The following is a 26,668-nucleotide window of genomic DNA, read 5'->3' as shown; positions in this document are numbered from 1 at the left end:
TATTTCTACAAAACGAGTTTTATTTTATATTTTTGTTAAAATATTGGTAACACTCATATGAAGACTATCTAAAATAAGCTCTGGATAGACACCGAAAAATAAAGTACAAAAAGCCAATGGGATTAACATAGCAAATTCTCGTCGATTGATTTCGGTATATTGTGAAATATATTCTGTATTTAATTTCCCAAATAAAATTCTGTTACATAACCATAAACTATAAGCTGCTCCAAGAACCATACCAGTTGCTGCTAAAAATGTAACACAAGTGTTACTTTCAAAAACGCCTACTAATGTAAGAAATTCACCAACAAAACTGCTTGTTCCAGGAAAACCTAAGTTGGCCATAGAAAAAAAGAAAAAGAATATACTAAATAAAGGGATGATTTGGGCAACACCCGTATAATATTTAATTAAGCGAGTGTGGTGTCGTTCATATAACACACCAATACATAAGAATAATGCGCTTGAAACAAAACCATGACTTAACATTATCACAATACTTCCTTCTAAGCCTTGGACATTTAATGAGAAAAGTCCAATTGTAACGAAACCCATGTGTGCAACAGAAGAATAAGCAATAATCTTTTTTAAATCAATCTGACGCAATGTTGTTAACGAAGTATAAATCACTGCAATAACACTCATTGTGTATACTAAGGGTGTAAAATAAAAGCTTCCTTGTGGAAAAAGTGCAATAGAAAATCGCAATAATCCATAAGTACCCATCTTTAGTAAAACACCAGCTAAGATAACTGAACCACTTGTTGGTGCTTCCACATGAGCTTCTGGAAGCCATATATGAAAAGGCATCATAGGCACTTTTATTGCAAACGACATAAAAAATGCAAGCCATAATAAAATCTGACGACGGTCAGAAAAAGTAAAATTTGAAACTAATTGATAATCAGTAGTTCCTGTTTCAAAATAAATAACAAAAATTGCTAATAACATTAAAACTGAACCGATTAAAGTATAAAGAAAAAATTGAAATCCAGCTTTAATTTTACGTGTCCGCGAACCCCAAAAACCAATAATTAAATACATTGGAATCAGAATACTTTCAAAAAAAATAAAGAAAATGATTAAATCTAATGAAGAAAAAACACAAATTAACAAAGACTCCATTAAAAGGAAGTACGAATAATATTCTTTGATAGATTTTTTTACACTACTCCAACTTGATAATATACAAAGTGGAATTAACAAAGTTGTAAGTAAAATAAATAGTAAAGAAATACCGTCTACCCCAATAAAAAAATATAAGTTATATGACCACAACCATTCTACATATTCAGTAAATTGAAATCGAGCCGTTGAATGATCAAATAAAATCCATAAGAAAAGCGAATAAAAAAATGTAATTAAAGAAAATACCAATGCTGTCATTTTTATAGCGACGGCATTTGTTTCATGAATAAAAAATAACAGAAAAATACCACATAAAGGAATTATTATTAACACAGAAATAAACGAGTTAAACATTTTTTTAAATCTTTGTTCCAATCCTAAAAACAAACAACCTCCTAAGAATATAAACGAAACCAAATTAAGTATACCGCTTATGGTAAACAATCAAAACCTATTAACAAACCAACAATTAAGATAACCCAACCCAAAGAAAAAGGTAGGAAAATTTTCCAGCCAATACGCATTAATTGGTCATATCGATAACGAGGATACGCCGCACGAACCCATATAAAAGCGAATAAAAGTGACGTCGTTTTTATTCCAAACCAAATGCTACCAGGTATAAAATTTAGAACACTTAACGGTGTTAGCCAACCACCTAAAAACAAAATTGTTATTGTTGAACACATCAGGATCATATTTGCATATTCGCCTAGAAAAAAAAGTGCAAAACCCATTGCCGCATATTCAGTATTATATCCCGAAACCAATTCGGCTTCTGCCTCAGGTAGATCAAAAGGAGCTCGATTTGTTTCGGCTAAACCAGAAATGAAAAACATAATGAACAGAGGAAATAAAGGGTAAATGTACCAAATTTTATATTGCGAATATACAATTTCACTTAAATTTAATGAGCCAGCACAAACTAATACTGAAATTATAATTAAACCCATAGAGACTTCATAACTAATCATTTGAGCAGCCGACCGCAATGCCCCAAGAAATGCATATTTTGAATTACTTGACCAACCTGCAGTTATAATACCATAGACACCTAATGAAGAAATTGAAAGTACATATAGAATTCCAATATTAAGATCAACAAATACCAAATTATCACCAATAGGGATAACAGCCCAGGTCATTAAAGCAAGCAAAAAGGTTAAAATAGGCGCTAATATAAAAATACCAATGTTAGAACTACTAGGCAAAATAGTTTCTTTAATTAACAATTTTAGACCATCTGCAAAAGGTTGTAATAAACCAAAAAAACCAACAACGTTTGGTCCTCGTCTTTGCTGCATACTTGCCATAGCCTTTCTTTCGAGTAAAGTTAGATATGCGACACCAATTAATAAAGGAACAATGACACCAAAAGACTTTAATAAAACGTTTAAAACAATTAAATAATTAATCATATATATATTTTAGAAATTAAATAATAAAAAAGGTTTAAAACCTACTTTCTTTACCGATAAAATGATTCTGTTGCAATATTTGCCTGAATCTCAATTTCCCAGCGGTCTCCATTTTTTAACAACTTCTCTTTATTATACAACAGTTCTTCGTGAGTTTCAGTCGCGTATTCAAAGTTTGGACCCTCAACAATCGCATCAACAGGACAAGCCTCTTGGCAAAATCCACAAAATATGCATTTCGTCATATCAATATCATATCGTGTAGTACGACGACTTCCGTCATAACGAGGTTCCGCTTCGATTGTAATCGCTTGTGCAGGACAAACTGCTTCACAAAGTTTACAAGCGATACACCGCTCCTCCCCACTTTCGTATCGACGTAGGACATGTTCACCTCTAAACCGTGAACTTAATGCACCCTTTTCAAACGGGTAATTTAATGTAACTTTTCTTCTAAAAAAATATTGTAATGTAATCCATAAACCTCTACATAATTCGCTCAAATATAGTATACGAGTCGTGTTGTCTAAATAGTTTTTCATAATTGTGAACTAGTATTATTATAAAATATTAAATTGTAATAATCGAGAATGATGGGATTTGAACCCATGTAAATAGCGTGACAGGCCACCATTTTAACCTACTAAATTACACCCTCTATATGATTCATAAATTTTCATTATAAATCAAGAATAACCGGTATTTTTTTTTCTAACATGCTTTTTTAAGTTTAGATGCTGATTAGCAAAACAATATAATTTTTCTTCTAAAATTGCATTACTCAACAGAATTAGACAAAATAGTATTGAATCTCCCTTCGAGTTATTACAGAGAATAGGATACATAATATCAAAAATATCAGAATCACTATCACCTAAACAAATAGTAGGAAGGCCAATTTTTTTTGTTTCTTTAATTAGAAAAACACTTTTTTTTGGATTTAAAACAATAATTGCTTTATAATCTAACTTAACTTTTTTCGTCAAAGTTCCACTTACCCATTTTCCAAGAAAATAGGGTTCATCAATTTTCAATGCTAAAGTTTTAATAAGACCGTCGAATTTACTATCTATAGGATTATTAACAAATAAAATTTTACCCTGAACTTCATGGATTTTGTGTGAAAATCTAACAGCCTGCTTTAACATTTCAACATAATGTTCAACATTAATAATACCGAAACCATCTCTTTTTCCTAATAAATGCAAACCTACATGTGTTTTAAGAAGATTTGACTTTTGCCCCCAAAAACTCAATGTTTTAAAAAAATCAATTTTAACTTGTTTATTTGATTCCTCATTAATTAATCCTTTTGACGGTTTTAAATAATAAATTACTCCCATTCTAACGCACCTTTTTTCCACTCATATATAAAACCAACTGTTAAAATGAATAAAAAAATAATCATCGACCAAAAACTAAAAATCGATAAATCACCAAGTGCAATAGCCCAAGGAAATAAAAAACTAATTTCTAAATCAAAAATAATAAAGAGAATTGCTACTAAATAAAAACGTACATCAAAAGTGTTTCGTGCGTCATTAAATGGATCGAAGCCACATTCATAAGCTGACAATTTTTCTGTATCTGCTTTTTGTGTTGCGACCGCATAAGAAAGAAAAAAGAATATACAAGAAAAAACTATACTTAAAACCATAAATACAAGTAAAGAAAAATATTGTGAAAAAAATAAAGCCATTTTAAAAATTTTTAATAATATACTAGAAATTAGCACAAAAACAATCTATATGGTTTTTGTAAAAAAGCATCTAAATAAACAAATTACTTTTTTATGGAACTTAAGAGACTTGAACTCTTAACAAATAGTATGCAAAACTAGCGCTCTACCAATTGAGCTAAAGCCCCTCGAATAATAAGATTTTACTTCTAATTTAGAAGCAAATTTCAAATTTTTGATTATATATCTTTATGTACAGAAGAAGAGACTTGAACTCTTAATAATGAAAATTATCCCCTCAAGATAACGCGTTTACCAATTTCGCCACTCCTGTTAAAAGATTTTAAATACACTATTTCCTTTTTCTTTTCTATCTATAATGTTATTAATTATTAAAACCACCGCACAAGCAAATCTCCTTATCACAGATTTCTATGTATCTAAATAAAACATCCTTCTAATTCAAAGTGCTCTTTACTTTACCTTCCTAAATCTAAACGCTGTATATAGAATATTGGTATTCACTTCTTCTAAGGCCTAAAATTTTGATCTGGAATATATATAAGAGTAAATCCTTGTATTTCCATAAGCCTTCCATTATGCTTCAGTACCAGACTTGCAAGAACATCATGAATGAGTATTTCCCAAGCGTCTACAGGCAAGATTGTATCAAAGCGCAGCTCTTCTTCAAAAAAAAACCTTTCTGATAACGACACCTTATCTATATCGCACCCTAAACTATAGTTGATTTCCATTTGCAGACTGTTGATAGAATTTGTTTTAATTGTTAATGTTTTTTTGATTGTTGGGATAAAAGCCTTTACTAGACAACGAGCTACTACATTAATCTCTTCTGTATATTTTTCCTCTTCTATTTTTAAAAATAGGATAGGAGCATAGATGCTGATGATTATTATAGTAAAGTTAAATAACCCACAGTTTGGCCATATCTCTGAAGGCGGCAGAGGAACAATAGTTGGCTCAAAGTTTTTAAGTTGTTTATATGGAGTTTCTTGTTTCCATTGGAATTTTTCAATCGAGATCATCATCTCCGATGGTAGAAAAAAGAAGAATATAATCTCGGTAATAGACCGTGTTTGTTGATTCTTCATAAATTAGTAACTTTTATTTTTTCTCATACCAAGGACTAGTAAACTGATAAATCCTAAATTCTTGACTCATTTCTAAAGGTTCAAATATTACTCGTTTTTGACTATCATCATACCGCACTTCCTTATAACCTGATAAAGGAAAATCCTTACGTAATGGATATCCCTCAAAACCATAGTCTGTTAAAATTCGTCGTAAATCAGGATGGCCTTCAAAATAAATTCCATACATATCCCAACCTTCACGCTCCATCCAACCAGCATTTTTATATAAATCTGTAATTGAACTTACGGGAGTAATTTCATCTACTCGAGTAACTACTTTAATTCTTAAATTGTATTTAACACTGCATAACAAATATACAATTTTGAAACGTAAAGGGTTTTCAGGACAATCTATTACAACAATATCTACTAACAATTTATACAAACAGTTCTCATGCCCTTTTAAAAAAGCAATTACTTTTTTTAATTTATTATATTCCACTTCAATGACAACTTCCCCAAAATTATAATATATACAAATAACACTATATTTTAATATTTTATATAACGAATTTAATGATAAAGCAAACATTTTTTTGTAATTAATTTTAAATTTTTACTCTAGGTATTATTTTCTAAACCAAGTTATTAGATTTTTATTTTGTTTAATTTTTTTCTGTAACTGAACAATACCATATAGAAGCGCCTCCGCTGTAGGTGGGCAACCCGGTACATATATATCGACTGGTACAACACGATCACAGCCTCTGACAACTGCATAAGAATAATGGTAGTACCCACCACCATTTGCGCAACTCCCCATTGAAATTACCCACCGAGGTTCTGGCATTTGATCATAAACTTTTCTCAAAGCTGGTGCCATTTTATTTGTTAGAGTACCAGCTACAATCATAACGTCTGATTGTCTAGGACTTGCTCGAAAAATAATTCCAAAACGATCAAAATCATACCGACTCGCACCTGCATGCATCATTTCGACAGCACAACAAGCTAAACCAAAAGTCATAGGCCACAATGAACCTCTTCTTGCCCAATTTAATAAATCATCTAGTTTTGAAATAACAAATTCCGTTTTTAACATAGTAGTACAAGTTATAATTTTAATAAAATAATAGAATTTAGAATTGTAATATAAACCTTTACCAATTCTTTTCATTCAATTATACCTACAACAAGGAAACGAGGATTTGAACCTCGAAAGATAGTTTTGGAGACCATTATTTTACCAATTAAATTATTTCCTTTAAATTGAATACAAGTAAAATATCCTTTATGAGATTTGAACTCATATTTACATCGTGAAAGGATGCCGTCCTAACCATTAGACGAAAAGGACATAAATTTTCTTTTACTCTAAAAACTGATAGAATTTCTATGCTTGGAAAGATTTGAACTTTCAACCATTAAATCCGCAATTTAATACTCTATCCATATTGAGCTACAAACATTTAGCTGGAATAGAAGGATTTGAACCCTCGTATAATGATATCAAAAACCATTGCCTTAACCACTTGGCGATATTCCATTTTAGAATACTGAGTCAAGTAGATTTAGAAAGATTTGAACTTTCGACCTTACGCTTATCAAGCGTATGCTATAACCGCTTAGCTATAAATCTAAAAAACCAAACTCATTAAATTTAATGTAAATTTAATGCATCACTTAAATATAAACAAATTAAAGTTGTCCATACATAAGCTTGTAAAAACGCAATTGCCAATTCTAACCCTGTAATTGCGATAATAATCATCAGTGGAAATAATTGGATAATTAAAAATATTCCACCTATTGTAAGCATTTTCCAAGCAAATGTTGCTAAAATTTTTAGTAATGTGTGACCTGCCATCATATTTGCAAACAATCGAACTGATAACGCCACCACTCGAAAAACGTATGAAATAAGTTCAATAGGAACTAACAATAAAGCTAACATTAGTGGTGAGCCAGGTGGTAGAAAGAGACTGAAAAAGTGTAAACCGTGCTGTTTCAATCCTATAATATTAAGACCAACAAAGATTATCATACCTAAACTAAATGTAAATATAATATGGCTTGTAACTGTAAAAGTAAAAGGTACCATTCCTAATAAATTACATGCAAAAACAAATGTGAACATTGTAAAAATAATAGGAAAAAAATAATTACCTCTTTCTTTTAATGCTTCATATAACATATTTTGTACAAATTCATAAGTCATTTCAGTAATGGATTGCCATCTGTTTGGAATGAGGGTACTATTTGACAAAATAAATGTAAAAAAAAGAATTGTAATAACAAGCGTCAAACATAAAAAGAAGGTAGAGTTTGTTATAATAAGCTTTGAAGGTAACACTGAGGAAAGAATAGGTGTAATTTCAAATTGTTCTAATGGAGAGTAAAACATATTTTATAAATTTTATATAATTAAAAGGCTAGAAGAGGAATTGAACCACTATTACAAAATTTGCAATTTTATACATTAACCATTATGTTATCCAGCCTTAAATATAGAGCGTTTAACACTCGCCGGTACTTTTTTCTAAATTTTATCTAAAAATAAAATATTTTTATACTTTTCTTTTTAAAGAATTGAAATAGAAGGACGACTCTCAAAATTTTGAATTTATAAATTTACTATCTTTGCTGTATAATTTTAAATACGCCGTTTTTTTTTTCTTCTACAACCATTATGTGCTATCGATGTGAAATCTTTAATGCTAATAATTTCTAAGTTTGTTGCCGCGAATCCTTTTAATACAGATTTGCGTGCATTACCGAAACCTTTTAATCGAATTTGAATAAAACGGATTCCTAATTTAGACATGTTTTTACTTAATACCGTTGTGAGAGTTTGACCCGCATACGCAGTACTCCGTCTTACCCCTTTTAAACCTAAAAAACCTGCGGATGTAAAAATTAACGTTTTTCCTTTTATATCTGTAACTGTCATTAATGTGTTATTAAACGTAGTATATACATATACTATTCCAATCTGTAAGAGATATTTTTGATTCAAATTTTTTATTTCCATATTATCTTTTTCTTGAGCGTGCATTTGTTCGCGTTCGTTGACCCCGAACAGGTAATCTAAAAATATGACGAACTCCGCGGTAAGCTTTAATATCAATTAATTCGGAAATTATTTTTTTTTGTTGGTCTTGTAACATAGTATCAACAATGAGATTTTGATGCTCAATTTGCTTTAATAAGGCGTACAAATAAGCTTGATTTAAATCTTTTACATAACAATCAAAACCAATGTTTAATTGGTTACAAAACTGTATAGCCTGATAACGACCGATTCCATACAGCTTAGCTACTTCAAAATACACTCTTTTATTACTTTTTAAATTAACACTTAAAATATAAACCATAATGTTTTAATTTTGTTTACTTGGTTTTAATGCAATAATTTCATTCTTATACTGAATACCTTTTCCTTTGTATTTATCAGGTTTTTTAAATGAACAAATAAAATTACAAAATTGATTCACAGATTCTTTGCTTATCCCTCGAACTAACAAAAGAGTTGGTTTCAAAGGCAAGGCACATACGTCCTTAGGTATAGGTATATATAAATCTTTCGAAAACCTAACTTTTACTATTAAAACTGCTCCTGAATTTGTAAATTTTGTCCAAACTCGAAAACCAATTCCAACAAAGAAAAGTTTTTTCGAATAATAAAAATGAACACCATAAAGCATTTTTTTAAATAGATTCTGAATTGCTAAACATTTACGGTTTGTAACATGAGCTTCTTTGCTGAACATTGCTAGTGAGTTTTTTGTTAAGACAACATAACATTCGTTGTTTCGTATGAGATTTAAACCTGAACATACAGCTGTCCCACGAGGGCCTTTCATAATTATAAAATGTTCCAAGAAAACAACGCGTGTTTTTTCTAATAGATTTAAAGTAAATAATTTATTCATATTTTTTTATAATGAGTTAAGAAATTTTCATCAATAAAATACCCCCTAGCTTAAGTTTTGATGAAGTATAGTTTGTCATAATACCCTTTGAAGTTGATAGAACAAGTAAGCCCAACCCATTCTGGTGTTTATATATAGTTTTATTGGTTATATACGAGGCTACGGTAGGTATAAAGGAAGTTTTTTTGTTAAATCCATATTTTAAGAGTATAATAGCAAAATCTTCAGTTTTTATCTTTTTGATGTAAAATCCACGAATTAGATTTTCTTGAAAAAGTAAAGTTAATATATCCAGAATTAGTTTTGATGCAGGATATTTTACAAAATGTTTATATTTATGCTGACCGTTATTTAATATATTTGAGAAATTTGCAAGTATACTCATAAAGAAATTACCATTTTAATTTTAAGCCAAGTAGGAATTGAACCTACAACAATTTCATTATGAGTGAAAAATTCTACCATTGAACTATTGGCTTTATTAATTTTATTTATTATCTTTATAAAAGAATTTGTTCATAAAAATAGTTTTATAATTTTTGATTGTTACAGTATCTGTAACTTTTTTCCATAAAGAATGTGATTTTGGATCTAAATTCAATTTTAACATAGGACTTTTTAAAAAGATGTTTGATTGATACACTGAACCATCAGTGAATTGAACATAAACTTTTTTTTTAATTAAATGATACTTAGCTTTCATTGTTGTTTATTTACTAATTGAAGCGTACCTATAAGAGAAATAATAGGATATAACAGAGAACCAATAATTTGTAACGAACCAGTTTTCGAAGAAATATTAGCAATTTTTTTTAAGGAAGGAACCCCTAAAAAACGTTCATTAACAAATGCAAATAAAAATAATGCAAAACCGGTCGCCTCTAAAAAATGTAAGACTTGTTTTATATCGACCAAACACGAATTGGTTGGATATAAAATACCTATTTTCCCACCATACATTTTTTGTTTTCGGCTTAAACAGACTCTTGCTAAATTAACTGGAATAAAACAAGCATTTTTATGTAATAATCTAGTAGAAAAGGCCTTAACTTTAAAATTATACTTTAATAGTTCATTTGCCATCAAAGACCATTGATAAGTATTTATTGATTTCAATTGAATTATAATAAAAAATTTATAGTTTAACCTAGTATTTTCTAAGTGTAATTTCTGATGAAGATTTTTTTTTCTTTTATAGTTCATTTAATAGTATTTAAATTTTTAAACTGGGCGAATAGTGAGACTCGAACTCACAAACTTTTAGAATCACAAACTAATACTCTACCAAATTGAGTTATATTCACCATTATGATAATTTTTTTATTGTAGAACGCCTTGACTTTTTTATTGTACAAAGTCTTGACCATAGATTCACAAGTTGTCTTTTAAAAATTGTATCAATTCGTTTTTGCGATACAACAAAACGCTTTTTACTTATGTTTATTGCCGTTACACGACAAGTTGTAATAAAACCTATTCTTTTTGAATAATTTAAGAAAGAACGAGAATATGGTAAAAAACCAACAAACCCTCCAATTCCTACTGAATATCCTCCTTTTAATACATTTAAAATGCGGCATTTTACATACCGTTTTTTTTCTCGTGATAATAACCAAAAAAAAATATTAAAATTAAGAAAAAAAGATTTTTTTATAAGAGTCTCATTTAGAAAGAAGTGTTCCAATACTAAAACTTTAAACTCAAAAAAATTTAGTTTTTGTAGAGAATTAAATTTCTCAGTTAACGAAAGTGAATTAAATGAATGCGGAATGAATTCTGAAGAAAACAATTCAATTTCTCGTTTAAAACCAAAATCAATTAAAACAAAGGAATTATGAACTGTAAAAGCTTCAATGGACCCTTCTACCAATTGAGGAGAAACAGGAATAAGATAGCGTGTTGAATCTTTACAATACATGTATGATTTACTATTAAACTTATGAATTTTTAAATTTGCGCTCATGTTATATATAATTTTCATATTGTACATAATTTTGAAGAGAAAATAGGTGAACTTTTTTCGGGATGATAGGATTTGAACCTACGAAATTCCATTCCCAAAACGGATACGATGAACCAAGCTACGCGACATCCCGTTGAAAAGTTTTATGATTTTATTTGTAAACTAATAAAATGCTTAATGTGATTTCATAAACCCTTCTACAAAAGTTGCCATGAATGAATGCACTTCTTTTTCAAATTCTGGAGATATAGCTTTCTCTGATCGAATTTTTTCAAGGAAACTTGCATTTTTTTCATGTAATTGAGCGAGTAAAGCCTCCTCAAAACTACGGATTAAAGTGATATCAACTTTATCTAAGTAACCTTTAATACCAGCAAAAAGAACAAAAACTTGTTCCTCAATTGTTAATGGAGCAAACTGACTTTGTTTTAAAAGCTCTGTTAATTTACTACCTCTGTTAAGTAAATGTTGCGTTGCTGCATCTAAATCACTACCGAATTGAGCAAAAGCCGCTACTTCTCGATATTGAGCAAGTTCAAGTTTTAAAGTACCAGCTACTTGCTTAATCGCTTTTATTTGCGCAGCTGAACCTACCCGACTTACGGATAAACCAACGTTTAATGCTGGTCGAATACCTTTATAGAATAACTCTGTTTCAAGGAAAATTTGACCATCTGTAATTGAAATTACATTTGTTGGGATATATGCAGATACATCACCCGCTTGTGTTTCAATTACTGGTAAAGCAGTTAATGAACCAAGACCTGCTTTTTCACCCATTTTTGCTGCTCTTTCTAAAAGTCGTGAATGTAAATAGAATACATCACCAGGGAAAGCTTCACGACCCGGTGGTCGTCTTAATAATAATGACATTTGTCGATAAGCAACAGCTTGCTTACTTAAATCATCATAAATTACTAAGGCATCCATACCATTATCTCTAAAGTATTCTCCCATTGTACAACCAGTATAAGGAGCTAAAAATTGTAATGGAGCAGAATTCGATGCTGTTGCAGCTATTATAATTGTATAGTCTAATGCTTTCGCTGATTGTAAGATTTTACTTACTTGGGCAACAGTTGAACGTTTCTGTCCTATTGCAACATAAATACAATATAAAGGTTTTACACCAGCTTGGTCTTTACGTGCATGTATTGATTGTTGATTAATAATTGTATCAATTGCAACCGCCGTCTTTCCAGTTTGGCGATCTCCAATAATTAATTCACGTTGGCCTCGACCAATTGGTACTAAAGCATCAACAACCTTTAAACCACTTTGCATTGGCTCATGTACTGACTTTCTAGGAATAATACCGGGAGCTTTTACTTCTACCCGACGATTTTCTTTAGCGTTAATAGGTTTACCGTCTATTGCAACTCCTAAGCTATCCACAACACGACCTAATAACGCCTCACCGATTGGTACTTCTACAATTCGACGAGTTCGTTTTACGATATCGCCTTCTTTAATTAATCGATCGTTACCGAAAATTACGATACCTACATTATCTGTTTCTAGGTTTAGTACCATTCCTTTGATATCCGCTGCTGGAAACTCACACATTTCACCAGCTTGGATATCTCCTAAACCATAAGCTCTTACAATACCATCACCAATTGTTAAAACAATTCCAGTGTCACCCATATTAATGTTGGAAAAAGAATGTGATATGCACCCCTCAAGAATACTTGAATTTTCAGCCGGAGAAAGAGAAAACGTCAAAATAAAAAATTAGTTTGTGTTTTTTGTATATCTGTATTCGCTAGATTAAAAATAAATTAGTACAAATTAGCTTTTGTATTACTACAACCAACAATTTGCCTATGCACGTGGTTAATCTACCACGTTTATCTATATAAAAAAATTTGGTTCGAAGTTATTTTCTTGCTTTTGATGCTTTCAGCAATTATAAAATTAAAATGTAACTAATCGACGTACTTAAAAAAAAGTAATCGATGCATCATAGATTTTTTTATTTTGGTCCTCTCGTACTAAAAATAAACCTTCTAAATTTTTAAACAATTAAAGCAGATAGAGACCAAACTGATTCACATCGTTCTGAACCCAACTCACGTGACGCTTTAATTGGCGAACAGCCAAACCTTTGATACCTTTTTCAGCATCAGGCTGCGACGAGTCGACATAGAGGTGCCAAACAGCTTCGTCAATATGAACTTTTAAAAGCTATAAGCCTGTTGTCCCTAAGGTACCTATTATTTCTTATGCAATTATTTTTCCATTCAAAATAATTGGCTCACTATGACCGACAAATATTATCTCTGTTTGATTTATAAATCTCACAGTCAAGCAAATTTTAGCCATTACACTCAAAAATTCATTTCTACAGAATTCGAATTTACTTTTGTAGATCTTCGTTACTTTTTCGAAGATTATCGCCCCAACGAAACTACCAATTTTACGCTTTTTTAATTTAAATTAGTTCAAAATTTTAACACGAGTGGTCTTTCAGTTACGCAAGTGATTGCTCCCACTTAAACTACACAAGAAAAATTTTATAACAACGTAAAAATATAGTAAAGGTCTATAGGGTCTTTTCGTCTTACTTTAATTTTTGTGTATCTTCACACAAATTCTAATTTCACTGAGCTCACTCTTGAGACAGTCGAAAAGTCGTTAAGCCATTCATGCAGGACAAAAATTACTTGCCTAGGAATTTTGCTACTTTATGATCGTTAGAGTTACGACCTCCGTTTACTAGTATTTCATTTAACAGCATTTACTTTTACATTTAATATGCTAGCACTGGGCAGGCTTCAGGTCTTATACTATATTTTACAATTTTGCAAAACCCTGTATTTTTGTTAAATAGTCGCTATTCGTTATTTTGTGACACCTTGTATAAGGTATTCTTTTTCCCGAAGTTACAGAATTAATTTGCCTAGTTCCTTAAGAATGATTAACTCAATTACCTTTGTTCTATAAAACAAATTCTCCTTTGTTGGCTAAGTACGAATTATATAAATAAAAGATTATTTCTTGACGTTAAATTAAATTCGAACAAAAAATTGTGTTTTTATTTGTTTTAATATTTACGCGTCGTCTTTTAGTAGTTTTTATTCAAAAATTACCATTTAAAACTGCTTTCGCTTAAGTATTTTTAGAAATCGACTTTATTTTTCCGCTGACAAACATTGCGGAAAAAACCTTGAATTATACGGTAATAATGTTTATAACATTATGCACGTTACTAATATCAACATTCTCACTTTCTTTTTCTTCAGTAAATTTTACAATGTACCTTTAATGAACAAAGAAACGTTTTGCTACCACTTTTATACTCGTTTGCTTTTCACATAAAGTTAAAAGTTTAAAGCATCGGCAAATAGCTTAAATTCTCTGAATTTTCGATGCAAAAAAATTTTTTAATTATAAATTCAACTAGTAAGTTTTTACACACTTTTTAGAGGATAGCTACTTCCAAGCTTACCTTCCTAGTCATCTTAATTTTTTTACGACCTTTTTACTAAGCATATTTTTTAGAAACCTAAGCTATTAATCTGGGCTGTTTCCCTTTTGACTTATACATCTTATCACGTAAAGTCTGACTACAAAGTACAAATATAAGTATTCGGAGTTTATATAAATGCGGTAAGAGTTTAATCCCCCTAATTTAAACAGTGCTCTACCACTTATTATGTAGATTTATTTATGCAATACCTAAATATTTTTCGCAAAAAACCAGCTATTATCAAGTTTGATTAATCTTTCACTCCGAGCCAAAAATCACCTAAGGTTTTTGCAACAACCATTAGTTTGACCTTCTCACATATATTACTATATATTTAGTCTGTTCTTGGCTAAATCACTTGAATTCGGGTATTATAACCGCAACTCATTAAAAAAAAGCTTTTTTAAAACATGTATTTGCTACGCTTACATTTAACAACTTAAGCTTGCTACGATTATAAAGTCGTTGACTCATGATACAAAAGGAACCTCGTTAATTCGTTTTTCTAACGAAATTTTGAGCTAATGAATACATCAGATTTCAAAGTCTTTTCACTATAAGTTTTTGAATAAACTTTCTTTTCATTTTTCCTTCACAGTACTTTTCGCTATCGATTATAAAATAATATTAGAGTTGAGGTATGGTACCCCAGTTTTTAGAAAATGTCAATGATTTTCTTATTTTTTTTATACTTAAAGGTTAATATACAGGACTAAAACCTTTTATAGTAAATCATTCATAATTTTTCTATTACCTTTTAAGCTTTATCTCTAATTCATGTTGGCTCGCCACCTAATTATGAACTCTCGGTTGATTTTTTATTCTAGCTACTTAGATGTGTCATTTCGCTAATATAATAGGCCTTTGTAGAACAACTTTAGGAGTTTACCTTATTAAGAAATTTATGAATTTAATTGATTAACTCATAACTTTTCGTAGTACATTACGTCTTTTATTTTAAATCTAAATATCCATCTCATGCTTCAAAAACAACACTTTATTAAATTCTATAGCCTCTATGTTAATTTATACCTGCTTCTTTTTTTAGAAGATTTTTTCTAACTCTCTTTAGTTTGACTTTTTTAACCAATAGCCCAAAGCATAAAACTAAAAAAATAAGTAAAAATACGCGAACTATATAGGAGATTTTTGACCCCTTTTCTGCTAGAAATTTATAAATTTATACCGCGCTAGGGTATTTTTTACTATTATTACAGGAAATATTCTTTGAGGCTCTTTTCAGAGTTGAACTGAAATTGATTGTTTACAAAACAATAGTTTTAACCATTAAACTAAAAAGCCGAAAATAGCTAAAAAATTTTAAAACTTAACTTAACATAATAGCTATAACCAAAAGGTTTACAATTATTGATTATTACAGTATCAGTAATTTTTTTTTCATAAAGAATATAACTGTTCACCCAATACATGTATTAAAGGTTTTTTAAGGATAGGCATCCCTTTCATCGATAGCCAAAACCAAATCCCTAACGAAACCTTCAGGAGGAATACCAACGAGTTTTTCACTAAATTGAAGCGTGAGACCATCAATCTGTACAATTTCACCAGACTCATTTGCGCTGTTCATTATCAAAATAAAAATTTTCTCCAAGCGCTGTTTCCAAGCTTTTTGCCATTCGATATCATCGATATTTATGTATGGCCTTGCCTTTAATGGCACCCAATAAGCCTTTTCTCTCTCTTCTCCAAATAGCACATGGATTCTAACACTCAATTCAAATTTATAATGTGCTGATAATGGTGTAAGTTGTTTTGCCTCATCCATAATCAAAATCATAAAATCCTCAACTAACCCTTCTATAGATCTCGTACTTGTTTTGGTATATGGATCATAACATAAAGGAAATGGCTTTGATTGTGCTAGCCGATGTAGAAAAGTTACTTTACTACCCCAGTTCTTGGAAGTAAAGGGCTCCCCAAGAACTTCTGTTGGTTCAAGAGGTTGACCCGGCCCCTTCAACTGTGAAAAAGGGATCTCGTTAGCAGGACGCTCCCAATGGGTAGCTTCAAACAGAAAACGTATGAATATAAGATTTTTGAAAAGATATGGGAACTCCCAAGCTTTATTATACTTTTTATTGATACTATAAGTATAAACATCTTTCATATCCTAGTTATTATATTCTTTTTCAAAACTATTTTTTAACAATCGTTGAGTAACTACCCCTAATGTTGTAGTATTCAATTTTTCTAAATTAAAGCTAACCCAAGAACTTTTTACTGTAACTAAGGTATCTAAATGATCTTTAATCTCTTGAAATGATTCATGGACTATTTTATCATATTCTATTAATAAATGAGAAGAGCCATCTTTTTTTTGATTAATTTCATTTGCTAACGCAATTAATTTTTTTTGCCGAAATTTTAAAATTGTAGCAATTTGCGGGATAATATAATATGAAAAATAAAGAAAAAAACCAAAGAAACAAATAAAACACCAAAAAAATTGTGGAAAAAACGTTATTAAATCGAGTTGAGGCATAATATTTTTTTTATAATAATAAAAGAATTAAAATAAGGCTCGTACTTGTTAATACAACCGAACCTGTTATGTAAACATTTTTTACATCTAGGCCAAGCCCTAAATCCCAAATTAAGTGGCGCATTCCATTAAAAACATGGAGACAAAAAAATGTAAGCAATAAATAACTTAAACTAATGAAGAACCAATAGCCATAAGTTTCGAGAACCAAACCTAAACAGTACAATATATAATGTTCACTAAAAAGTACATCTAAATAAAATACGAATGCTAATACAATAAAACTTAAAGAGAGAATTGAACCACTAATTCGATGAAAAATAGAGACAAATGAAGTAAGTTGCGCCTTGTATAAATACAAATGTGGTGACAAAGGTCTATTTGTTTCTTCTATATTTAAACGAGGTGATAAAGGCATGCGATTTTTTATCATAGTCATTTACTTAAAATTATAAAATTAATTTTTTTTATTTCGCGACTTTGTTTTTACCTTACTTTGTTTTGAAACAAAACTTTTTTGAAATATTTTATTTCGCAACTTTGTTTTTACATTACTTAGTTTTGAAACAAAACTTTTTTGAAATCTAGAAGTCGAGCTATATTCATTTAAAACAAATCTATTAAGAGCATCTTCTAATTGCATTAAAACTTGTTTCTTTAAATTTACTTGAAAATAATCATTGATAATAGCGACTCGTAGCTTTTTAATATTGGAAATTTTTTGAATTTTTTCCGAAAGGATTTCTCGCTTAGTATAATAATTGAACAAATATAAAATAGTTTTCTCTTGAATATTTTTATACAAATCAAATTTGTTTTGTATTTCTTTTGATTTACTATCTAATTCTTCACAAATCATAGAACTTGCTTTGTTTAATACCAGATAGATAAAAATTGAGAAAGCTACAACGATTAATATTTCTTCATTAAAAACTAAAAATTCTTTAGAAAACAAAATTGTAAACAAAGAAAGGATAAAGAGAAGGGGTTTTGATGTCATCATAGGTTTTTTATTTTATAATTAAGAACTTTTTTTAATTTTATTTTTTGTAACTTTTAAAGCTTTTTATAATTTATAACAAGATTACTAGCCATGCAATGAGAAGTAAGAAAAAAATGTAGACATCGACATAGATAGAAAAAATAGCAAATAATGTAATCATAACAGTAAAGAACAAAACACCTATAAATATGAAAAAGGCGTAATGGTTTAATAAACCTGATTGTAAATTACTTACATTTTTACTAACCTGTAGAACAAGCCTACTTAGGCCAAAAGGCCCAAATAATTCAATGAAACCTTTATCAATAAGTTTATACGTTGTTGAGTACCCTAAACGTAAAAGACTAACAGATACTAATTCATTTTGTAATTTATCAAAAAGCCATTTACGATTCACAAATATATAAAATTTATGACCAAAATTTGTTTTATAAATAGCAAATAATAAAGACATCATATCTTTATAAAGAAAGAATGAAAGAGTTGCTGCTAATATACTAACAATAAAAGGCAACCATTTAATAAAAACTGATAAAAATTCCGCATCAATAATTACTATATGCTCTGGCAATATAAATATGGCATTATTCCAGTAAGGCGTACCTAAACCTATAAAAAGTTCTTTAGTACAAAAACCTACAACCAAACTACAACAACCTAGTACAAAAAGCGGAAACCCCAAAGCAAAAGGAGCATCTTTTGCTTGCTGCATTGAAGATTTAAATCCTAATGGATTACTTAGGAAAGTTAAATAAATTAATCTAAATGAGTAAAAGGAAGTGAAACCAGCTGACAATAAACCTAACCAAAAACCAACAATACCAGAAAAGTTGTAATTTGCATAAGCAATCTCTAAAATTACATCTTTAGAATAGAATCCTGTTAAAAAAGGGAAACCCATTAATGCTAAAGAGCCAATCAAAATCATTGTATAAGAAAAAGGAAGTACCTGAACTAACCCGCCCATTTTTCGCATATCCTGCTCATCGGCTAATGCATGGATAATACTACCTGCACTTAGAAATAACAAAGCTTTAAAGTATGCATGGTTCATTAAATGAAAAATACTTACTGAATAATTTGAAAGGCCACAAGCAAAAACCATGTAACCTAATTGACTACATGTAGAATAAGCAATTACTTTTTTTAAATCATTCTGTAGAACTCCAGTCATCGCTGCGAAAAAGGCAGTAGCGCTCCCCACTATTGTTAAAATAGATAAACCTAAATAAGAATTCTCATATAAAAAAGAACATCTGATTATTAGAAAAACACCGGCAGTTACCATAGTGGCAGCATGAATTAAAGCCGAAACTGGTGTTGGCCCTTCCATTGCATCAGGTAACCAAGTATGAAGCCCTAATTGTGCAGATTTACCCATAGCACCAATAAAGAGTAAAATACAAATTGTTGTAATTAAATCCAGTTCAAATTGCAAAAAATATACCGTTTTTGTAGTATAATAGGGCACTAAACTGAAAACAACGGCGTAATCAACTGTTTTAAATGTTGCGAATATCACAAAAATACCTAAAGCTAACCCAAAATCACCAATACGGTTAATTACCATAGCTTTAATTGCTGCTTTGTTTGCAGATAGTCGTGTAAACCAAAAATTAATTAGTAAATACGAACATACACCAACAGCCTCCCATCCAAAGAACAATTGTACAAAATTATCTGCTGTAATCAGCATTAGCATCGAAAATGTAAATAGAGATAAATAAGACATAAAACGCGCTTGGTGCGGATCATGACTCATATAACTTGTAGAGTAAATATGAACTAGTGTTGATATAAATGTAACAGTAACACACATAGAAACTGTTAAACTATCAAAACAGAAACTCCACCCCGCGTCAAACAACTCGGAATCAATCCAGGGATAAAACCGGATAAATGTTGGACAGTGTGAAAATCCAACTTCAAAAACGCTTAAGAGGGAAAGCAAAAACGAAGAAAAGACACACGTTATACTAATAAACGCAACTCCTTTTGGAGATAAAATTCGACCAAACATACCTGAAAAAAAGCAACCTATTAATGGAAAAGCAATTATACTTAAATACATATTCGTTAACCCTTAATTAAATTAATCAATTCGATAGCAATCGCACCTCTAATTCTATAATAAATTATTAAGATTGCCAAACCTATAGCTGATTCTGAAGCTGCTACCGTTAAAATTAGTAATGCAAATAATTGCCCTAAAATATCGTCTAAAAAAACAGAAAATACAATAAGATTAAAATTGATAGCTAGTAACATCAACTCTACTGACATTAGTAATATAATTATGTTTTTTCTGTTTAAAAAAATTCCACTAAGACCGATAAGAAATAAGAAAGTTGTTATAAATAAATATTTAGTTTGATCAAGAATCATATTGTTTTTTATTGAATATTTATATAAATTAATACTACCCAAAATCTTTTAAATTTAGATAAAAGGTGATTTGTTTAAAATAACTTTTGAACATTTACTCATTGTAGATGACAATTCACTTACCGTGTCAGCCAAATAGAAATTTTCAATTTTTGCAGAAGGAATAAACGTATTTTTTAATAAAAATTTTGATTCGCCTCCAAATTTATGACCCATAAATGTCGATCCAACAACTTTTTTAAAATTTACAGTTGATACTGATTTAAACAAATGTTTATAAAGAAAATTTGCCACGTTTCCATCGAACCCCATATTTAAACTATCAATAATTGCATATAAAATATTTGAGTCTTCCTTTGCCTCACCTGGAGGTAACAAGGCTAGTTTCGTCTTTTGGTATCTTCCTTCAACATTTACAAAAGTTGCTGTTTTCTCTGTAAAGGCGGAACAAGGTAAGATTAAGTTAGCATTTAAAAGAGACGCTTTACCTTGATGGCCTTGATAAATAATGAATGTATTCTTACCCAGTTTCTTAAAGTTTGCTTCACCCAAACAGTATAAAAGCTTAATATCTAAGTTTTTAGCAAATTTTGTTTTTATTCCTAATTCACAAGCGCCAACATCACCTGCGTTACTTGTTACAAAATTTAATCCGTTCCAATTTGTTTTAACAACTTTACTATTATTTATTAAAACATTAATAAAAGTTCTTGCTTGACTTTCTCCAAATAATTCAATAAAAGATTGACCAACAATAATTGTGGGTGTGCTAGCCTTTGCTAAGTATTCACAAAATTGATGACGACCTTCTACAAATTTTACTAAAGCTTTTACTGTTGATCCTAAATTATAAATGGGAAATGTCAAATTAAGTGCAGTACCGAAAGCGACTGCTTTAAAATTACCCGACACATATCGTTTTCTTAAGCGTAAATTAATAAGAGAAGCTTCAATTCTTGGATTAATCCCTAAAAAAAGGCAAAAGTCAGCTTTTTCTAAATTACTAATTGTTGTATTAAATCGATAGGCAGTTTTGAAATCCACGTTATTCTGACATGCATTTGAATGAAAGTTTATAAAAGTTCCATTTTTTTTTGTAATTAGTTGCTTAAGTAATAAAGTTGATTCAAGATCAGATTGCGGCCCGAGTTGAGCACAAAAATCAAAGGGTTTCTTTATTTGATTTATTTGCGTCACAATTTGTTGTAAAGCGACTTGCCAGCTAATAACTTCAAATTTTGTCCCATCTGTATTTAACAAGGGATCATAAAGACGTTGCCGTTTTAACCCGTCAAATGCAAAACGCGTTTTATCTGAAATCCACTCTTCATTTATTTTCTCATTTAAACGGGGCAAAATTCGCATAATTTCATACCCCCGAATATCAATTCGAATATTTGAACCTACTGCATCAAAAGTATCAATAGATTCAACACTTTTTAATTCCCAAGGTCTTGCTGCAAATGTGTATGGCTTTGATGTCAATGCACCAACAGGACATAAATCAATTATATTACCTGACAACTCTGAAGTAAATAATTTTTTGATGTACAAACCAATTTCAATCAAGTTACCTCTTCCTGAAGTACCGAGAGCCGGTAACCCTATAACTTCATTTGCAAATCGAACACAACGAGTACAATGTATGCATCTCGTCATCACTGTTTTTATTAATGGACCACACTGTTTGTCTTCAACGGCCCGTTTATATTCTCGAAATCTACTTCGGTCACTACCAAAGGTCATTGTTTGGTCTTGTAAATCGCACTCACCACCTTGATCACAAACAGGACAATCTAATGGATGATTTACCAATAAAAATTCTAAAACACCTTCTCTCGCTTTTTTTACTACCAAACTATCTGTAAAAACTACCATGTTTTGAATTACCGGCATTGCACATGAAGCTGCTAATTTTGGAGCTTTACTAATTTCAACTAAACACATACGACAGTTACCCGCAACGGATAATCTTTCATGATAACAAAATCTCGGTACAGTAATTTGTGCCGATTCACATGCCTGAAGAATAGACATATTGTTATTAACATTCACCGGTTGATTATCGATAATAATTTGAAAATTCATTGTATTTCTTTATAATTTATAAACTGTTTTAGAGTTATCTATAGGTATGCATAAAAATAATTAACTTAAACTTTATAAGTGAGTAACACTTTTTCTATTACTCCTAAAGCTGGTGTTATAACAATAAAGTATGCAAAATAAAAAACCGTAGCTACTTGACCAATTTCTAAATAAGGTGATTCAGGTGCGCACCCACCAATCCAACCTAAAATAAGGAAATTTAAAACAAAAATCCAAAAGAGTTTACGACGTAATAACCTAAAGGATGAACTTCTTGTTTCTGACAAACCTACATAAGGTAAAATGAGTAAAATAAGTAAAGAACTTAACATTGCAACAACACCACCTAATTTATGTGGAATTGATCTTAAAATCGCGTACTGCGGAAGAAAATACCATTCAGGCACAATATGGGCAGGCGTTACCATTGGATTTGCTTCTATATAATTGTCTGTATGCCCTAAATAATTAGGTGCAAAATAAACGAACATTGCATAGAAGATACCAAACACAATCCAGCTAGCTAAATCTTTAAATATAAAGTAAGGATAAAACGAAATTTTATCCACTCCTCCACTTATCCCAAGTGGGTTATTTGAACCATTTTGGTGTAAAATTGCAATATGGATAATAGTTGCTCCAGTGATTAAAAAAGGTAGTAAGTAATGAAAACTAAAAAATCTATTTAAAGTGGCATTATCAACACTAAACCCACCCCATAACCAAGCTACAATTGGTTCACCCACGTAAGGAAAAGCTGAAAATAAATTTGTAATAACGGTTGCAGCCCAAAAACTCATTTGCCCCCATGGTAATACATACCCCATAAATGCAGTTGCCATCATTAATATAAGGATGATAACTCCTAACGCCCAAACGAATCCTCTCGGTTTTTGATATGAGCCATAGTATAAACCTCGACCAACATGGATATAAACAACAAGAAAGAACATGCTCGCACCATTTGCATGTAAATATCTAATAAACCAACCATTATTTACATCACGCATAATATGCTCAACACTTAAAAATGCTAAATCAATATGCGGAGTATAATGCATAGCAAGAAACACCCCTGTAAGGATTTGAATTACCAAGAAAACACCAGCCGTCGATCCAAAATTCCACATATAATTGAGATTAACAGGTGTTGGATACTCAATTAAATGATCGTTTAAAATATTTATAATAGGACGATTTAATAGTCTTACACTTTGCGAAGTCATTTTTTATTAAAATAATTTTTTAAAATAGGAATTATTCTTACTTTATTAGATGGAAAGTCTATTTTTTTAATTTACAGTCATGGATTACACCAAAAATAATAACCCATGTTGATAGGAAACTAGAAAACCCGACACAATATTTTTCAAAAGATAAGTGGATCAAAACATTATCCCACTGTCCAGTTTTAAAAGAGCCCCTAATTTGCTTGTTTACTACTTCTCATTCTACGTAGTTAAGCTTTAACTACACATTTACTATATCAGTATCTTTGATAATAGGTAATTCCTCAAAAGTATGAAAAGATGGTGGTGAACCTACAACCCATTCAAGCGTAAATTCAAATTTTGGATCAGCACTTGATGTTGCAAACGACCAAGGATTTACCGGACATTTGTCCATATTTGTAAATGTTTCGTACGTCAAAACAAAAAATAAAAGAATTGCAAAAACCGAAATTGAACTACCAAAAGATGAAATATAATTCCAACCTGCATATGCATCAGGATAATCTGGTATTCTTCTTGGCATCCCTGCTAAACCTAAAAAGTGCTGTGGAAAGAAAGTACAATTAACCCCTACAAAAGTGCACCAAAAGTGAATAATTCCGAGATTTTCTGGATAATTAAATCCTGACATTTTTCCAATCCAATAATAGTAACCAGCAAACATTGAGAATACTGCTCCCATAGAGAGAACATAGTGAAAATGTGCCACAACGTAATAACTGTCATGGAACGCTAAATCTAAACCACCATTTGAAAGAACCACTCCTGTTAATCCACCAATTGTGAATAAGAAAATGAAACCAATAGCAAAAACCATTGGTGTTTTCAAATGAATTGAACCCCCCCACATTGTAGCAATCCACGAGAAAATCTTGATACCGGTAGGTACTGCAATTACCATTGTTGTTGCTGTGAAATAAGCTCTTGTTGTTACGTCCATTCCAACGGTGTACATATGGTGCGCCCACACTATAAAGCCGAGAACACCAATACTAACCATTGCATAAATCATACCAATTACACCGAAAACAGGTTTTCTTGAAAAAGTAGATACGATGTGACTGATAATACCAAATCCAGGTAAAATTAATATATAAACTTCAGGATGCCCAAAGAACCAAAAAAGATGTTCATAAAGAACTGGGTCACCGCCAAGACTAGCATCAAAAAATGCCGTATTAAAATTTCTATCTGTAAGCAACATCGTTATCGCCCCTGCAAATACTGGTAGTGATAGTACTAATAAAACCGCAGTAATTAATACTGCCCAGCAAAAAAGTGGCAATCGGTGTAATGTCATCCCTGGTGCTCGCATATTAAGAATTGTTGTAATAAAATTACAAGCACCTAAAATACTTGAGGCCCCTGCAACGTGAAGGCTAAATATAGCTAAATCCACAGATCCACCAGGGTGCCCACTTATACTACTTAACGGTGGGTACACTGTCCAGCCAGTACCCGCACCAGTTTCTACGAATGATGAACTTAATAATAAAACGAAGGCAGGTATTAATAACCAGAAAGAAATGTTATTTAAACGAGGAAAAGCCATATCTGGAGCACCTATCATAATAGGAACAAACCAGTTTGCGAAACCTCCAATTAGTGCAGGCATCACCATAAAAAAAATCATCACAAAGGCATGAGCTGTAATAATTACGTTATATAATTGGTGGTTACCCCCTAATATTTGAACGCCAGGCCCAGCTAATTCCAATCGAATTAAAACCGATAAAAAAGTACCTACAACTCCCGCAAAAATTGCAAAAATTAGATATAATGTACCAATATCTTTATGATTTGTCGAAAAAATCCAGCGATTTAAAAAATTTGACATAACAGTCCGAAACAAATCCTAAACAAGTCTTATGTAATAATTTTTAATATATAATACGTTTTAAAATTAGACGTTTATCTGAAACTAAGAATTTAATTATTTCCAAATGTTAGTTTTGTACTCTCTGTTTGTACTAAAACCCATCTAATGTACTTTTCAATTGGAACCCCTTCTACAACGATTGGCATAAATGCATGGTTTACCCCACATAATTCTGAGCACTGACCATAAAACACACCTTCTCGTTTAATAAAGACTGAAACTTGATTTAAACGCCCAGGGCAAGCGTCCATTTTTACACCAAGTGATGGTACTGCCCAACTATGTAATACGTCGGATGAAGTAACTAATACCCGTATATGTGTTTTTACTGGTAAAACCACTCTATTATCTACTTCAAGTAGACGCAACTGACCAGGTTCTAAATCATCTTCTGCAACCATATAACTATCGAAAGCATTTGGTTGTTCAAACTCATTTGCCATATCTGAGTATTCATAACTCCAAAACCATTGATGACCAATAACCTTTAATGTAACAGAAGGATCAACAACCTCATCAATTGAATAAAGAAGAGCAAATGAAGGAATAGCTATCACCATTAAAATTAGGCTCGGTGTAACTGTCCACACGATTTCAATAGTTGTTCCATGAGTAATTTGTGAAGCTACGGGATTTCGTGTATGATAAAATAGATAAGTGGTTCTTGCTAAAAGCCAACCAACTGCAAAACCAATTATCGTTAATATAAAAAGTAAATCATGGTGGAGAACAACAATCCCTTCTGCCACAGGAGAAGCGGGATCTTGAAAAGAAACTTGCCATGGATAAGCATAGTCACAGAAAGCTGGATTCTGCAACACATAAAAAAAAGTATACCCTAAAAGACAATAAGAAAAATCTAACAATAATAATAAAGTAGAAAGTAACAT

At 30.8% G+C, this 26,668-nt stretch overlaps 27 protein-coding genes and 14 non-coding genes across 41 annotated transcripts; all 41 read right to left on the bottom strand.

Annotated features, from left to right (window-relative positions):
• Nucleotides 1–24: 24 nt before the first annotated feature.
• On the bottom strand, nucleotides 25–1,485 carry nad4 (NADH dehydrogenase subunit 4). Its single transcript has one exon. It carries the CDS (start codon nucleotides 1,483–1,485, stop codon nucleotides 25–27), a length of 1,461 nt encoding a protein of 486 aa, YP_001874783.1.
• A 77-nt stretch (nucleotides 1,486–1,562) lies between these two features.
• Nucleotides 1,563–2,549, bottom strand: nad1 (NADH dehydrogenase subunit 1). Its single transcript has one exon. It carries the CDS (start codon nucleotides 2,547–2,549, stop codon nucleotides 1,563–1,565), a length of 987 nt encoding a protein of 328 aa, YP_001874782.1.
• A 50-nt stretch (nucleotides 2,550–2,599) lies between these two features.
• Nucleotides 2,600–3,091, bottom strand: nad8 (NADH dehydrogenase subunit 8). The gene has a single exon. The coding sequence runs from the start codon at nucleotides 3,089–3,091 to the stop codon at nucleotides 2,600–2,602; it is 492 nt and encodes a 163-aa protein (YP_001874781.1).
• Nucleotides 3,092–3,134: 43 nt separating this feature from the next.
• On the bottom strand, nucleotides 3,135–3,207 carry trnD(guc). The gene has a single exon. It is a non-coding gene; the product is annotated as a tRNA-Asp (tRNA).
• A 28-nt stretch (nucleotides 3,208–3,235) lies between these two features.
• rps2 (ribosomal protein S2) lies at nucleotides 3,236–3,892 on the bottom strand. Its single transcript has one exon. It carries the CDS (start codon nucleotides 3,890–3,892, stop codon nucleotides 3,236–3,238), a length of 657 nt encoding a protein of 218 aa, YP_001874780.1.
• Nucleotides 3,883–4,248, bottom strand: nad3 (NADH dehydrogenase subunit 3). The gene has a single exon. The coding sequence runs from the start codon at nucleotides 4,246–4,248 to the stop codon at nucleotides 3,883–3,885; it is 366 nt and encodes a 121-aa protein (YP_001874779.1).
• A 94-nt stretch (nucleotides 4,249–4,342) lies between these two features.
• Nucleotides 4,343–4,415, bottom strand: trnA(ugc). The gene has a single exon. It is a non-coding gene; the product is annotated as a tRNA-Ala (tRNA).
• Nucleotides 4,416–4,481: 66 nt separating this feature from the next.
• On the bottom strand, nucleotides 4,482–4,561 carry trnL(gag). The gene has a single exon. It is a non-coding gene; the product is annotated as a tRNA-Leu (tRNA).
• Nucleotides 4,562–4,757: 196 nt separating this feature from the next.
• Nucleotides 4,758–5,339, bottom strand: HAM_033 (hypothetical protein). Its single transcript has one exon. The coding sequence runs from the start codon at nucleotides 5,337–5,339 to the stop codon at nucleotides 4,758–4,760; it is 582 nt and encodes a 193-aa protein (YP_001874778.1).
• Nucleotides 5,340–5,352: 13 nt separating this feature from the next.
• On the bottom strand, nucleotides 5,353–5,913 carry nad9 (NADH dehydrogenase subunit 9). The gene has a single exon. It carries the CDS (start codon nucleotides 5,911–5,913, stop codon nucleotides 5,353–5,355), a length of 561 nt encoding a protein of 186 aa, YP_001874777.1.
• A 36-nt stretch (nucleotides 5,914–5,949) lies between these two features.
• Nucleotides 5,950–6,498, bottom strand: nad10 (NADH dehydrogenase subunit 10). Its single transcript has one exon. The coding sequence runs from the start codon at nucleotides 6,496–6,498 to the stop codon at nucleotides 5,950–5,952; it is 549 nt and encodes a 182-aa protein (YP_001874776.1).
• Nucleotides 6,499–6,514: 16 nt separating this feature from the next.
• Nucleotides 6,515–6,586, bottom strand: trnW(cca). The gene has a single exon. It is a non-coding gene; the product is annotated as a tRNA-Trp (tRNA).
• Nucleotides 6,587–6,606: 20 nt separating this feature from the next.
• trnE(uuc) lies at nucleotides 6,607–6,678 on the bottom strand. Its single transcript has one exon. It is a non-coding gene; the product is annotated as a tRNA-Glu (tRNA).
• A 37-nt stretch (nucleotides 6,679–6,715) lies between these two features.
• On the bottom strand, nucleotides 6,716–6,790 carry trnR(gcg). Its single transcript has one exon. It is a non-coding gene; the product is annotated as a tRNA-Arg (tRNA).
• A 4-nt stretch (nucleotides 6,791–6,794) lies between these two features.
• On the bottom strand, nucleotides 6,795–6,867 carry trnQ(uug). Its single transcript has one exon. It is a non-coding gene; the product is annotated as a tRNA-Gln (tRNA).
• A 20-nt stretch (nucleotides 6,868–6,887) lies between these two features.
• Nucleotides 6,888–6,960, bottom strand: trnI(gau). Its single transcript has one exon. It is a non-coding gene; the product is annotated as a tRNA-Ile (tRNA).
• Nucleotides 6,961–6,981: 21 nt separating this feature from the next.
• On the bottom strand, nucleotides 6,982–7,725 carry atp6 (ATP synthase F0 subunit 6). The gene has a single exon. The coding sequence runs from the start codon at nucleotides 7,723–7,725 to the stop codon at nucleotides 6,982–6,984; it is 744 nt and encodes a 247-aa protein (YP_001874775.1).
• A 25-nt stretch (nucleotides 7,726–7,750) lies between these two features.
• Nucleotides 7,751–7,822, bottom strand: trnC(gca). The gene has a single exon. It is a non-coding gene; the product is annotated as a tRNA-Cys (tRNA).
• A 152-nt stretch (nucleotides 7,823–7,974) lies between these two features.
• Nucleotides 7,975–8,376, bottom strand: rps11 (ribosomal protein S11). Its single transcript has one exon. The coding sequence runs from the start codon at nucleotides 8,374–8,376 to the stop codon at nucleotides 7,975–7,977; it is 402 nt and encodes a 133-aa protein (YP_001874774.1).
• Nucleotides 8,354–8,695, bottom strand: rps13 (ribosomal protein S13). The gene has a single exon. It carries the CDS (start codon nucleotides 8,693–8,695, stop codon nucleotides 8,354–8,356), a length of 342 nt encoding a protein of 113 aa, YP_001874773.1.
• Nucleotides 8,696–8,701: 6 nt separating this feature from the next.
• Nucleotides 8,702–9,253, bottom strand: rpl6 (ribosomal protein L6). The gene has a single exon. It carries the CDS (start codon nucleotides 9,251–9,253, stop codon nucleotides 8,702–8,704), a length of 552 nt encoding a protein of 183 aa, YP_001874772.1.
• A 16-nt stretch (nucleotides 9,254–9,269) lies between these two features.
• rps8 (ribosomal protein S8) lies at nucleotides 9,270–9,638 on the bottom strand. The gene has a single exon. It carries the CDS (start codon nucleotides 9,636–9,638, stop codon nucleotides 9,270–9,272), a length of 369 nt encoding a protein of 122 aa, YP_001874771.1.
• A 22-nt stretch (nucleotides 9,639–9,660) lies between these two features.
• On the bottom strand, nucleotides 9,661–9,732 carry trnM(cau)e. Its single transcript has one exon. It is a non-coding gene; the product is annotated as a tRNA-Met (tRNA).
• Nucleotides 9,733–9,740: 8 nt separating this feature from the next.
• Nucleotides 9,741–9,956, bottom strand: HAM_018 (hypothetical protein). The gene has a single exon. It carries the CDS (start codon nucleotides 9,954–9,956, stop codon nucleotides 9,741–9,743), a length of 216 nt encoding a protein of 71 aa, YP_001874770.1.
• HAM_017 (hypothetical protein) lies at nucleotides 9,953–10,456 on the bottom strand. Its single transcript has one exon. It carries the CDS (start codon nucleotides 10,454–10,456, stop codon nucleotides 9,953–9,955), a length of 504 nt encoding a protein of 167 aa, YP_001874769.1.
• A 26-nt stretch (nucleotides 10,457–10,482) lies between these two features.
• Nucleotides 10,483–10,557, bottom strand: trnH(gug). The gene has a single exon. It is a non-coding gene; the product is annotated as a tRNA-His (tRNA).
• Nucleotides 10,558–10,559: 2 nt separating this feature from the next.
• On the bottom strand, nucleotides 10,560–11,243 carry HAM_015 (hypothetical protein). Its single transcript has one exon. The coding sequence runs from the start codon at nucleotides 11,241–11,243 to the stop codon at nucleotides 10,560–10,562; it is 684 nt and encodes a 227-aa protein (YP_001874768.1).
• Nucleotides 11,244–11,273: 30 nt separating this feature from the next.
• Nucleotides 11,274–11,349, bottom strand: trnP(ugg). The gene has a single exon. It is a non-coding gene; the product is annotated as a tRNA-Pro (tRNA).
• A 41-nt stretch (nucleotides 11,350–11,390) lies between these two features.
• atp1 (ATP synthase F0 subunit 1) lies at nucleotides 11,391–12,863 on the bottom strand. Its single transcript has one exon. It carries the CDS (start codon nucleotides 12,861–12,863, stop codon nucleotides 11,391–11,393), a length of 1,473 nt encoding a protein of 490 aa, YP_001874767.1.
• A 44-nt stretch (nucleotides 12,864–12,907) lies between these two features.
• rnl lies at nucleotides 12,908–15,693 on the bottom strand. The gene has a single exon. It is a non-coding gene; the product is annotated as a 23S ribosomal RNA (ribosomal RNA).
• A 225-nt stretch (nucleotides 15,694–15,918) lies between these two features.
• Nucleotides 15,919–15,990, bottom strand: trnT(ugu). The gene has a single exon. It is a non-coding gene; the product is annotated as a tRNA-Thr (tRNA).
• Nucleotides 15,991–16,132: 142 nt separating this feature from the next.
• On the bottom strand, nucleotides 16,133–16,816 carry HAM_010 (hypothetical protein). Its single transcript has one exon. It carries the CDS (start codon nucleotides 16,814–16,816, stop codon nucleotides 16,133–16,135), a length of 684 nt encoding a protein of 227 aa, YP_001874766.1.
• Nucleotides 16,817–16,819: 3 nt separating this feature from the next.
• atp8 (ATP synthase F0 subunit 8) lies at nucleotides 16,820–17,191 on the bottom strand. Its single transcript has one exon. It carries the CDS (start codon nucleotides 17,189–17,191, stop codon nucleotides 16,820–16,822), a length of 372 nt encoding a protein of 123 aa, YP_001874765.1.
• A 10-nt stretch (nucleotides 17,192–17,201) lies between these two features.
• sdh3 (succinate:cytochrome c oxidoreductase subunit 4) lies at nucleotides 17,202–17,630 on the bottom strand. Its single transcript has one exon. The coding sequence runs from the start codon at nucleotides 17,628–17,630 to the stop codon at nucleotides 17,202–17,204; it is 429 nt and encodes a 142-aa protein (YP_001874764.1).
• An 18-nt stretch (nucleotides 17,631–17,648) lies between these two features.
• On the bottom strand, nucleotides 17,649–18,194 carry HAM_007 (hypothetical protein). The gene has a single exon. It carries the CDS (start codon nucleotides 18,192–18,194, stop codon nucleotides 17,649–17,651), a length of 546 nt encoding a protein of 181 aa, YP_001874763.1.
• A 70-nt stretch (nucleotides 18,195–18,264) lies between these two features.
• Nucleotides 18,265–20,265, bottom strand: nad5 (NADH dehydrogenase subunit 5). Its single transcript has one exon. The coding sequence runs from the start codon at nucleotides 20,263–20,265 to the stop codon at nucleotides 18,265–18,267; it is 2,001 nt and encodes a 666-aa protein (YP_001874762.1).
• Nucleotides 20,266–20,270: 5 nt separating this feature from the next.
• On the bottom strand, nucleotides 20,271–20,579 carry nad4L (NADH dehydrogenase subunit 4L). The gene has a single exon. The coding sequence runs from the start codon at nucleotides 20,577–20,579 to the stop codon at nucleotides 20,271–20,273; it is 309 nt and encodes a 102-aa protein (YP_001874761.1).
• Nucleotides 20,580–20,633: 54 nt separating this feature from the next.
• On the bottom strand, nucleotides 20,634–22,667 carry nad11 (NADH dehydrogenase subunit 11). The gene has a single exon. The coding sequence runs from the start codon at nucleotides 22,665–22,667 to the stop codon at nucleotides 20,634–20,636; it is 2,034 nt and encodes a 677-aa protein (YP_001874760.1).
• Nucleotides 22,668–22,732: 65 nt separating this feature from the next.
• On the bottom strand, nucleotides 22,733–23,893 carry cob (apocytochrome b). The gene has a single exon. The coding sequence runs from the start codon at nucleotides 23,891–23,893 to the stop codon at nucleotides 22,733–22,735; it is 1,161 nt and encodes a 386-aa protein (YP_001874759.1).
• A 244-nt stretch (nucleotides 23,894–24,137) lies between these two features.
• On the bottom strand, nucleotides 24,138–25,736 carry cox1 (cytochrome c oxidase subunit 1). The gene has a single exon. It carries the CDS (start codon nucleotides 25,734–25,736, stop codon nucleotides 24,138–24,140), a length of 1,599 nt encoding a protein of 532 aa, YP_001874758.1.
• Nucleotides 25,737–25,828: 92 nt separating this feature from the next.
• cox2 (cytochrome c oxidase subunit 2) lies at nucleotides 25,829–26,668 on the bottom strand. Its single transcript has one exon. The coding sequence runs from the start codon at nucleotides 26,666–26,668 to the stop codon at nucleotides 25,829–25,831; it is 840 nt and encodes a 279-aa protein (YP_001874757.1).

This window comes from Hemiselmis andersenii, mitochondrion, assembly GCF_000018645.1.
Source record: "Hemiselmis andersenii mitochondrion, complete genome".
NCBI classification, from domain to species: domain Eukaryota; class Cryptophyceae; order Cryptomonadales; family Hemiselmidaceae; genus Hemiselmis; species Hemiselmis andersenii.
Note: the sequence above shows the minus strand (reverse complement) of the source record. Positions and strands in the feature narration are given on the sequence as shown.